Consider the following 12067-nt stretch of genomic DNA (forward strand, 5'->3'; position numbering starts at 1 on the left):
AGGACTCTCCTCCTTGCCTCGCTAGACCACCACCATTTGCTTGTACTCAAACTGGGAAGACTCTTCGTTGTAAACTGCTGCTGCTGCTGCTGCTAAGTCGCTTCAGTCGTGTCCGACTCTTAGCGACCCCATGGACTGCAGCCTACCAGGCTCCTCCATCCATGGGATTTTCCAGGCAAGAGTACTGGAGTGGGGTGCCATTGCCTTCTCCGCGTTGTAAACTAGAACTGATCAAGATTAGCTTTTCACTATGACATCTCATGCACACATTATCTCACTTCTGTCTTTTCAATAATCTTGAGAGGCAAGATTGAGCCATTTTACAGAGAAGATGATCGAAGCTTAGGGAGATTATGGATCATGGCTCACAGCCAGCACGTTTTAAAGTCAGCCTTGAACCCCCACATCCACATGCTTAACAACTACCCCTGATACTTGCGCTTTTAAATTGTTTTAAATTGTTTTAAAAAAAAAAAGCTGCTGAAAAAACCACTGCATGGCCAGCCCAGGAATGGAATTTCTTTCTCTGTCTCTCCTTTTACTCCAAGACATGCATTGCACTGAGTACATTTACATTTTGACAAAATGAGGCTAAGTGAAAAATTTTCTTTGAGACTTGTGCTAGGTAATGTAATAAGAAATAAATATATATATATATATATATTGGGTTGGACAGAAAGTTATTGAAGTTTTTCCATAAGATGTTTAGGAAAAACCCAAATGCACTTTTCGGCCAACCCAACGCACGATCCCTCCGTGACCTCGACCAGGGTCTTGTGTGTCCCTCGGAGCTCCTAGGGACTTGCATGCTGCCAGATGCTTATTGCTTGCTTCAGTGTGTAGAGTTTTTAGGTATTAAAATAAAAAGTTTGTGCTTTTCCTCCTTTCTCCCCTTTGAGTTTTGTTGAGCTGATGGAGAAGTGAATGCAGATCGCTGTATTCTTCTGTGTTTGTCACACAGATAATTGACGCCTGTTCTCCGTCAGACAAGCCGACGGGTCTCCGTCCACCGCCGTCTCGGTGGCTCTGCGCAGCCCCGTGTGCCGTCACCGACAGCCTCCTTCCCTCCCTCTCTTGACTCTGACCCCCTCTCGATCCACAGCCCGTCTCTTTTGAGAACTTGAAGCTGCAGCTTTGTCAGAAACAAGAGTCCTCCTCCTCACTCACGTGTGTAAGCGCTTTCTTTCTGGTCTGCTGGTTCTCGGTCCCAAACACTCAGGATCGGCTCTCTTCCAGACCTTGCTTCATCCGGAGCCACTCTGTGGTGGTTGAAGGTGTGTCCCTGAATTCTTTGATTCTGTTCCCTTCAAGAAGTGAAGCTTAGCTCTTCCTCACGAGCATGCACTGGGCTTAGTGACTCGCTTGCAGCGCAAAGAACTGCTGCTGTGGGCCTCTGGGGACCAGCTCTAAAAGGAACTCTGGTTTCTTCTTGCTCTCCGGGGGAATCCAGCTACCGTGTCGTGGACACTCAAGCAGCTTTTGTGAGGTAGCAACAGTTCGGCATCTCAAATCACCTAATTCTGGGGCAGTTTGTTACTCGGCAGGGGGTTGCGCCCCCAGGAGCCCTGAGTTGTGTTGTCCTTCTGGTGACAATCCCCTCCAGGCCAGCTCCTTGGGAGGTGTGAGCTTGGGCTCGGAGAGGCCGGCCATGATCCTTAATCCATATAATCTGTGGACCATGGAAAGCACTTACCCAGGCCTCAATCTCTAGAAATTCTTAATAGCTCTGCAGTGAGGTCCAAACATCTATATTTAATTGAATGGTTTTAAAAAAAATAATAATAAACTCCTCCCGGGTTCCTGAAGAATACATTCGATGGAGAACTGCTGCTGCTGCTGCTGCTGCTGTGTTTGTAAAAAGCCACAGGCTCCTCTATCCTGTGTCCTCTGTGCTCCTTCTTTGACGCTGACTGGGGGGAGCTCAGTTCACCTTTCAGCATGTTCGCCTCAGCCGCTGGGAACCCTGGCAAACAAGGGCTTTTTTCTTGTGAATCTATAGAGCACTCTTCTCAAACTTAAATTGCATCAGATTTATCTGGAGGTGGTGGCTCATTCGGTAAAGAATCTGCCTGCAATGCAGGAGACCTGGGTTGGATCCCTGGGTCAGGAAGATCCCTTAGACAAGGAAATGACAACCCACTCCAGGACTCTTGCCTGGAGAATCCCATGGCCAGAGCACCTGGCAGGCTACAGTCCACGGGGTCACAGAGTCAGACACGACCGAGCAACCAACACTGCGTGGAGGAGTATTGCTGGGCTTCACTCCCGGAGTTCCTAATTCAGTGGGTCCAGGTATAAACCGAGAATCCACATTGCTACGACGTTCCCAGAAGATTCTGTTGCTGCCAGTCTGTGGTCATACTTCGAGAACCGCCACTGAGAGGCACAGGACTTGGTGTTTAAACTTGGCCTCAGAAACAGTCCAAGATCCTCCAATAGTGCAGGCAAGAATAACAGCAAATGAAAACAAGTAAGACCTTATCCATTTTGCCTGAGACGAAGTTATCTGTGGTGACAGAAATCCTCACAAGGGTTATTTGAAGGGAAGTAACGGGAAGGGGACCGTGTCCGGGACACTTGTAATGACCTGTTTCTTGGTCTGACTGGTTGGTGGTTGACTCGAACGTGCGCTCTTTGTGAAAATACATCTATGCTATCCACTATAATCTGTGCACTTTTCTGTCTATATGCTGTACTTTAAAAGCTGACTTAAAAGTTAATAGCAAAGGTAAATGCTGTCAAAATCTGGGGAAAACAGGCCCCCTCCTCACTAGCCTGTACCTCTGTTTATAAACCGACTTTCCTCTGGGTATGCTGCAACTCAACAAAGAAATATTCTCTTTTTCACTGGCATCATTTTTGCACGTGTGTGTGATTCGTGACGAGTGACTGCTTCCCAAGCTGTCACCAAAAAAAAAAAAACAAAATCCAGGTCTTCAAAGGTAAATATTCTAAGAAAAACATTTGTGTGTTTTAAATTCCTTGAGTAGTGGATATTGATAGAATAATTGAAAAAGCAAGTTGAGCTCTCATTAATGCTTTCAGAGTATCCTAGTCTGTGCTTGGCTAGTCAGCTTTACTGAAGAGTAAAACCTTTGGTGGTGATGGTGGTGGTTTAGTCACTAAGTCGTGTCCAACTCTTGTGACCCCATGGACTGTAGCCTGCCGGGCTCCTCTCTCCATGGGATTTCCCAGGTAAGAATACTGGAGTGGGTTGCCATCTCCTCCAAAAACTTTTGGAGGGAATGAAAACTCACCATAGATTGACCAACCATTTCTCTGAAAAATGCCTGAGAGACTTGAGAGTATTTTTCTTCTTGGTAAGGACAAATGTCATTTAAAAAATACCCTGTTTCATCACAGGAAACCTTTGGATTCTTAGTGAGGAGACTTGTTTTGAAGATTTCTTACTGAAAAAAATGCTAGTTATTGCTAAAACTCCCCTAGAGATATTTTATTTTTTAAATCCTTCTTTTTCTGTAATTAAAGTTTATGAGTGAAAAGGTTTACTCACTCTAAAAGGCTGGTTTCGAATGTAAATGAGCCCAGGTTGCATTGGGACTTCTGCTTTTCAGGCGATCTGCAGAATTGTTGTTTAAGCTCAGGAGCTAAGGAGGACACTGTTGGGCTTATTTATTGATGAGGATCCCCTGGCGGAGTAAACGGCAACTCCCCCTCCCCCACCGCAGCGTTCATCCCTGAAGAGTCCCGAGGACGAGGGGCCTGGCAGACTGCAGTCCTCGGGGTCGCGGAGAGCCTGACACAGCTGCGAAGCTGAGCACGCACGCGTGTGGGTGACGATGCCTTGGGACAGCTGTGGAACACAACCGATGCACGTTTATTGGATGCCGTCCCGTCTAAAGGAGGGACATAGTAATACAGTATTTAAGTTCATGGCCTTTTGAGCCTTATCAACATGGGTTGAGTCCCGTGTCGCCAGCTTTCTGGCCTTGGGTCAATTCTCTGTCCCTCCCAGTTTTGTTGTTGTTCAGTTGCTCTGTCGTGTCCAATTCTTTGGAACCCTATGGACTGTAGCCCGCCAGGCTCCTCTGTCCATGGGCTTCTCCAGGCAAGAACACTGGAGTGGCTTGCTATTTCCTCCTCCAGAGGATCTTCCTGACTCAGGGATTGAGCCTATATCTCTTGCATCCCCTGCATTAGCAGGCAGATTCTTTATTCCTGGGCCACCTGGGAAGCCCCTTTAATTCTATTATATGAGATGTGAGAGTGAAAGTCGCTCAGTTGTGTCTGACTCTTTGCAACCCCATGGACTATAGAGTCCATGGAATTCTCCAGGCCAGAATACTGGGGTGGGTAGCCTTTCCCTTCTCCAGGGGATTTTTCCCTACCCAGAGATCGAACCCAGATCTCCCCCATTGCAGGCAGATTCTTTACCAGCTGAGCCACAACTGAAGCCCAAGAATACTGGAGTGGGTGGCCTGTCCCTTCTCCAGGGGCTCTTCCCTACCCAGGGATTGAACCGGGGTCTCCCGCATTGCAGGTAGATTCTTTACCAACTGAGCCACCAGGGAAGCCCGTTATATGAGATTAATAATATCAATCGTAGGACTGTTGGGAAAATTACAAAAAATAATATAAAAGGATTTAAATTTTTGCCCAATGCATAATAAAAATTCAAAGAATGTTACTATTATTATTGAGGGATGAAAGGAAATTGATACGTCGATCATTTCATTCACTTCTGAAATTCCCAATCCCTATGTCTTTCTAGTGCAAACACGAATTAGTAAGTGGGATTTATTTGCCTGCATACATACATGAATGAGTAAATAAAATGTATATTTTTCTCTCTGCAATAAAATTACAGATGTGGGGAATGCTTGTCAGGGATTTGGGGTGGTGGGGGAGGGCGGCACTTGTGACTCCTAGGGGTGGCTGGGGGGAAAGCCGTATGGTGACGGCATGGTTCTTGTCTGTCCCTTGCTTGCAGTGGGTTTACATGAATCTACACGTGGTAGAATGGGGTCCAGCTATACACTTAACATTGTGCCGGGGCCCCGGTTTTGATATGATATTGTTGTTGTTTAGTCACTAAGTTGGGTCTGACTCTTTTTTGACCCTGTGGACTGTAGCCCGCCAGGCTCCTCCATGGGAAATCCCAGGCAAGAATACTGGAGTGGATTGCCATTTCCTCCTCCAGAGGATCTTTCCCACCCAGGGATCAGACCCACATCTCTTGTTGGCAGGTGGATTCTTTACCACTGAGCCACCTAGGAAGCCCTGATATTATAATATATTACAGCTATATAAAATAGAACTCTCAGAGTAAACAGAGTGAATGGAATGAGGGAATGAGTGAATGGTGTGCTAGACTCGTCTGTCCTGATTTTGCAGTGCTGTGTAAATCTGTAAGTGCTTCACAATAAAAAATTAAAAAACCAAGAGCATCTGTCAAGAACTTCTGCCTTTTACCATATAATCACATTATGTAAATCTCCCGCTGAATCTCGGGTGATCCCACTGGAGTTCTTGCATAAACTTTGACGTTTGGCTTTAAATGTAACTCTTTGGGAATGTCCTGGTGGTCCATTGGTTAGGACTCCAAGCTTTCACCCCCAGGGGGCTCAGCTTCAATCGCTGGTCCAGGAAGTAAAATCCCAAAAGCCTCCCAGTGCAGGTTTAAAAAAACCAAAAAGCCCCCAAACAACAACAAAAACCACTTTTTAGTGCATCTCTTCCGCCTCTGTCATCTCACCCTAGGCCAGTTCACTCCTGCATTGCGGGCAGGCTCAGTCGCTCAGTCGTGTCCGACTCTTTGTGACCCCATGGACTGCAGCCCGCCAGGCTCCTCTGTCCGTGGGCTTCTCCAGGCAAGAATACTGGAGTGGGTTGCCATGCCCTCCTCCAGGGGCTCTTCCTGACCCAGGGATCAAACCTGTGCGCCCTCTTAGCAGGCAGATTCTTTACCACTGAGCCAGCTGGGGAGCCTTGCGTTATGCATGCCCAAAGATGAAGTGGGACAGAAATGTGCCACGGACAGGATTCCTGAAGAATGCAAAACTTTGGTCATCTCTGATGCTAAAATATTCACAATTAATAATGAACAGTAGAATTAAGCAGGTGGATAGGTATTTCAGTCTACATCCCACCAGCATCTGCTAGGATGTGAGCATATTGTTAAAGTCCTCTGGGGATGGAGAAGTAAGGCAGATTAATATCAGCTCCAGCTTGGAAGTCTTAATATGATGCTGCTAATAAGACACAGCTGAATAATAGGAAGACCAGGCATCCTTAATTTAGGTGACTGGATAGCTATGCCCTCAGTAGCTCAACCAATGCCTGGGCACAGTCAGTGTTTGTGGATGAAAGAGTGAGTGAGTGAATGGATGGGTGGATGATGGGCCATTAAGATAATCATGCAAAAGCAGCTTAAAAGGAAGAATGAAGAATTAGTTCACTTTAGTGGGGAGAGGCAATGTAGGGATAGGAGGGAGGGAAAGGGTTATCATAGGATGATATCAACTCATCTATGTGAAACTTGGAAATTGTAAAGCACTCTAGAGTTTAAAGACTCTTTTATTCGATTAAAAAATAAATTTAAAAATCTCAATTAGGGACTCCCCTGCAGTCCAGTGGTTAAGACCCTGTGCTTCCACTGCAGGGAGCGCCAGTTCGATCCCTGGTCAGGGAACTAAGATCCCGCATGCTTCATGGAGAGGCCAAAAGGAAAAAAAAGAAACAAAGCCCACTCCAAAAAAACCCTTAATTAAAAAGCTAAAAAAATTAAAACTAAAATGTATGATGGAAAAAAGAAATTAATTCACCTTTGTAGCTCAGGACTTGAGGAGACACAATCTGCCAGGGAACCTCCTAACCCTTCTCTCTCTGCTCCTCTAGGCAGCTTGAAATCCACTCTCCAGATGCTAAGCACACAGTGGTCCTGAGGGGCAAGGACTCTGCCACGGCCCAGGCCTGGTTCAACGCCATCCACACAACCGTCAGTGACCTGCTGACCCACGTGGTCGCCGAGGTCCGGGAGCAGCTGGGCTCCACGGGCCTTGCTGGGGGCCGGGAGATCAGGCACCTCGGCTGGCTTGCAGAAAAGGTAAGGAAGCATCCCCCATCCAGGCGTCTTCCCCAGGCCTTCCCAGCACGCGCTGCAGCCCCTAAAGTCAGGTGCCTCATTCCACAGGCTGAGTCTCTCACTGGGATTTCTTGTCCGTCTCCAGCAGGTCTGCATCGTGCAGGGGCTCTGTCTCTTCACCAACTTTGATTCCCCCACAGACAGTCCAGTATGTGGCAAAATGCAGGTGGTCACTCACTGTCTATTGTCTGGATGAATGAGTGAGCAAGTGGCCGGACAGTTTGGTTCTCATATGTACATGGGAAGGGGAAAGGCAGGGGAAATAATGCAGACGCACAATAGAACTGTCACCTTGGCAGGTAAGGAAGTCGGAATCGTTGCTTTAAAAAGGGATTTGTGTGGGTTTTGGTGGACCTAACTGTTAACACAGATACTTTGCAAATAAAGCAATTGTACTCTTGCCGGTAAGATCCTATGGACAGAGGATCCTGGTGGACTACAGTCTATAGGGTTGCAAAGAGTCAACACGACTGAGCAGCTGAGTGCACACACACACAGCAATGATGATAACAGCGAAGATTAAAGCAACCACTCTGTGCGCGTTCTTCTCAGATGTCCTCTTTTATTTGTACTCTTAAGCCAGCAGGCTCTGAATGTCATCATTTCTGAGCACCTATTCTGTGCAAGGCGCGGTGCTGGGCAGGAGAGGGACAGGAGCGTAAACATGGACACAAGGAGGACAGCTGCAGTGGGAGGGACCTGGGGTCGTGGTAGCACCGTCACTCTGATTTCTTTTCCCAAGTGATGTGATATATTGGAGATAGTAAAACTCACCTTGCAGCAATCTCCTGGGAGTTAACCGTCCTCTTGATTTCAAAACGTTGAGCCTTTGCCATTGTCCTTACACCTGATTGCTGTTCCTTGAACTTGACTGTGAGTGCTCAGGAACACTGGGCTTTGGGGACAGTCTGACTTCCCAGTGACTCACATTCTAATAGGCAGTAAATGGAAATAATGATTGTTGCAATAACAGCTTTCCTGCCAATGAACCTGTCATCTGAGAAGGCCTAGTTCAGTGGCACTTGAACAGGCAGCTGGCTGTTTTCCACCGTTGTTCTCTGTTTGCATCAGTTCATGCGTGGGTCCCAGCCACCGACTTCGGCACAAAGTGCGTTGTTTGCTGTGGTATAAGGGACAATGCAGGTGGTGGTGACACCGAGATCATAATAAACAAAAGCCACAGGTAGTGTCTCGTGACCTGATGTGTGAGGCTTCTTGATGAAAACAGCACTGCAAATCTGCACGGCAGTGTTAGAAGTCACAGCCTCTCCCCCTCTCCACTTTTCACTCTCTCCGATCATATGTGTTTGTTTTAGGAGAAGTCCTGTTAGTCTGGGATCTTTCAGTTGCAAGTGACAAGAAAGCTCAGCTCAGCTTGAGCACATAAAAGGGGACCTACCGCTTCTGATAGCGACAGTGTCCAAGGGTAAGCTTCAGGCATGGTGGGATCCAGGGTTCACAGAAGGCTAACGGGCCTGCCTCTACATGTTTTGTACCCTCTCCACTTTGTTGGTTTATACCCTAGCAAGCGCCCTTTTCTTTGGCCCAAGAGTTCCAGGTTTGTCTGGGTGGTTTTTTTGTTTTGTTGTTATAGCTGACTGCCTCAGTGAACAGAAGGCTCTTTGCTCCCATATTTCCAACAAAAGTCCTAAGGTCAGCCTTATCCAAACTGTGCCCTGATGGATGAGGAGAGGTAGTTCTGAAATGGAAAAGTAGGCTACAGTGCAAGAAAAAGACTGAATGGATTCTGGGGAAGCAAAAACAACAGACATTTGCTGTAGAAGGGAATGGGGAGGAGTTGATCAGGATGAAAAATGTCTTTACTGGGTTAGGGTCCAGAGTGGATGCAGGTATGTGCTGTGTATGTTAGGGTCCGGCAGGAGATGGATTGCAAACTCAGACGGCATGATTGGACGGGATTTAACACAGCAGCAGTTTATGAGTGTGGCTGAGACAGAGGAAACCAGGAGCTGAATGGAAGTGGCCAGGAAGAGGAGCAGTTACCTGAAGCTTGCGAGACTTGCAGCTCTGGGAAGGGCTACTCACTGAGAGCTGTGGTCTTTTAGCAGAGAGACAATCCCCGTGAACCCCTGCCTGCTGATCTCCTACTGGTGTCTGCCATGGTTTGAGGCTGCCTGGAAGCCAGAGGCGAGGGGCCACAGATGCTCTGTTAAGGTCAGCCTCCCTGGGCACCGAGCAAGGCAGCAGATAGTGGAGCCTGGCTCTGGAGGCAAGGGGAGGCTGTCCAGCACACACATTCCCCCACCTTGCAAGTAACCGAGATGCTGTCAACTCTAGAAGGTACTGTTCTCTCATCTCTTTCAGCACCAAATATAATTAAAACCACTACCATTTGGATAGTTGAAAAATGGTTATTATGTCATTAGTAGTGGTATTAGCATTTTTTCCAAAGGTTGCATTTTCTCACTTATAAACTGTCTGCTTATGCCTTTTGTTTATCCCAAATTTTCTGTAGACACATTAAGCATTCCAATGGAGCAGTCATAAAGGTGCATAAAAAGTGTTCTGGTTTTAGAATATTGTTGTTCTTTTGATGTACTTTCAGATCATCAGATGTTTCTTTAAATTGTATCGTGCATTATGCCCATAAGAGCAATCAGTAACGACTCATCATGGATAATTATCAGAAGGGAGAATGTCTTTTATTGCCTTCATCTTCAAAACTTCTTAAAAGATTACCATAGATCAAGTCCAAGGGAGAAAATTCAAACTGGAATTTTTTTGAATAAGTATTTAATACTGAATCCTGATGTGGAGACGTAAGAATGGTTTTAGCAAAATGTTACAGTGAATGGCAAATCCTTAATACTGTGGCTTTCTTATATTACCACAAATATCAGAGAATTCACTTGGTATTTGTAAAGATATAAAATATGATTTTGTACATATTCAACTGTAATTTATCTTAAATTGATATCCTTTGTCTTTTCCTATACTGTTAATCTTTGATTTTTTTTTGGACTAATAACAGTAGCTCCGGGACAAAGTTTGTACATATTATATTCAACTTCGAGTTTTTAGAACTGGCATTTACATGAACTAAAACAATAGGAAGCAACAACAGTTTCCCTTCTAAAATTCTTTTCAGTGCAAATCCTCAAGCTTCCTCTTCACTACACAGAAGGAAAACTTTGTATTAACGTTCTTCTTTACAGTGAGATGATCCAGGGACCTGAAGAATGGCTCTCAAGAAATGCTCCTGAGTCAGGGGAGAGCTCAGTCACTCCCCCAGGAATGAGCACCAGAGAAAGGCAGGGGATGGCCTCCAGTGGCGCGAGGGGTAAAGGACCTGCCTGCCAGTGCAGGAGGTGGGAGAGACACGGGTTCGGTCCCTGGGTCAGGGATCTTCTGAAAGCGCGCAGTCACTTTGCCTCTCCCCTTGGACTCTGGCGGCCATTCTCTGAGCCTGCTGCAGTCAAGGTCAGCCATGCCGCCCCTCCCAACGGGGCCGTTACTGCGTCCCCTTGATGTCCGTGGGTCTGAGAGCTGTGGGCCGCGGTGATGGAGCCCTGCTTTCCCCGCAGGTACTCTCATTGTAGATGGGCCAGGTGCACCAACGGAAAAGTCTTTCCCGCCATCAAGTTAGCCTCAAACCGTTTTAACTCCTTGCAAGCCCCGCTTGCCCCATAAGTGCTCAGCTCTACCCTGAACTGTAAAACGCATTATGCCCCAAATAAATTTTTTGAATCATCATTCTTTAGGTAGTCTTCTTATGGTTATTATTGAGGTGTCTTTAATGGTCCTATTTCGGAAAAAAGAAAAATAAAGAGAAAATAAACCAAAGATTAATAAATAAAGGAAAAATAAACAGAAAAAAATAAAGTTCTGACTCACTACTTAAAAAAACAGTAATAAGCAAATACATGGCAGAATTGTTAAATTCTGTTTTGTGCTCAGTTTACCAGGTATTGTATTTACTTTTACCTTCTTATCTCAGTTTGCAAACTATTTCTTGTCAGATTAAAAACACAAAAACACAACATGATTTAAAAAAAAAAACCTCAGTTGGGAGCTCTGAGATGCCAGTTCAGTTCTTAACTTCCTCTCCTTTCCACAAAAGTTCCTTTCAAATGAGAATGTTTGGAGGGCTGTGCCTCCCCAGGGTGGTCCTGGAGGAGAGGAAGTAAGTTGGTCATTAGTATTTATTATGTGCTTAGTCTGTCTCAGCTAGAGTGCTTTAAATAATCCCTAATCCGCCTGCCATGGAAGAGACAAGGATTCAATCCCTGGGTCGGGAAGATCCCCTGGAGGAGGAAATGGCAACCCACTCCAGTATTCTTGCCTGGGAGATCCTGTGGACGGAGAAACCGGCAGGTTACAGGCCATGGGGTCACAAGAGTTGGACGTGACTTAGCCTAGGCGGCAAGCTTGGAGAAGTTAAGGAACTTTCCTAAGATCACTCCTCTAGTAAGAGGCAGAGCCAGAGTTTGAACCCCTCTTTCTAAGTCTATAGGCCAGAACTTTCCACTAAGCTAAGCTAAAGGGACCCAGGGAGCAAGTGTTCGCATGAGTGAGACCCCCAGAACCCCCAGAACCCATACCTAAAGCAAAGTTTCATAACTAAGAGCCCTATCAAAATATCTCAGCCCTTCATTCGCCTTTATGGAAATAAAGGCTGGCTGTCGGGCTGCTGTCACAAAACACCCTCAACTGTATGGCTTATAAACAAGAGAAATGTATGTCTCATGGTTCCGGAGGCTGGGAGTCTAAGATCAGGGTCCCAGCATGGAACCTGATTTACAAACAGCCCTCTTCCGTATCCTCACGTGGCAGAGAGGGGGGCTAGCCGCTCTTCCTCTCATAAGGACACCAGTTCCACCACGGAAGCTCCAGTCTCACGACCTAATCTCCTCACCAAGGCCCCCCCCAGAAACCATCACGTGAGGGCTCCAGCATGTAAATTTGAGGGGGAGGGAAACACCCCGTCCGCAGCAGAGGGCG

The 12067-nt window shown here is 46.4% G+C and overlaps 1 protein-coding gene across 3 annotated transcripts in view; it reads left to right on the forward strand.

The window, feature by feature from the left end:
• SNTB1 (syntrophin beta 1) overlaps nucleotides 1-12067 on the forward strand; it is a 242530-nt gene that overhangs the window by 143215 nt on the left and 87248 nt on the right. For all 3 annotated transcript variants that reach the window (XM_081504802.1, XM_081504803.1, XM_081504804.1), the window contains exon 3: nucleotides 6859-7066. In XM_081504802.1, the coding sequence (XP_081360928.1) occupies nucleotides 6859-7066 (208 nt within the window). The remainder of the gene's footprint in view (nucleotides 1-6858; nucleotides 7067-12067) is intronic.

The sequence above is a fragment of the Giraffa tippelskirchi genome, chromosome 6, assembly GCF_054371585.1.
Source record: "Giraffa tippelskirchi isolate mGirTip1 chromosome 6, T2T-mGirTip1v1.2.pri, whole genome shotgun sequence".
Lineage (NCBI taxonomy): Eukaryota > Metazoa > Chordata > Mammalia > Artiodactyla > Giraffidae > Giraffa > Giraffa tippelskirchi.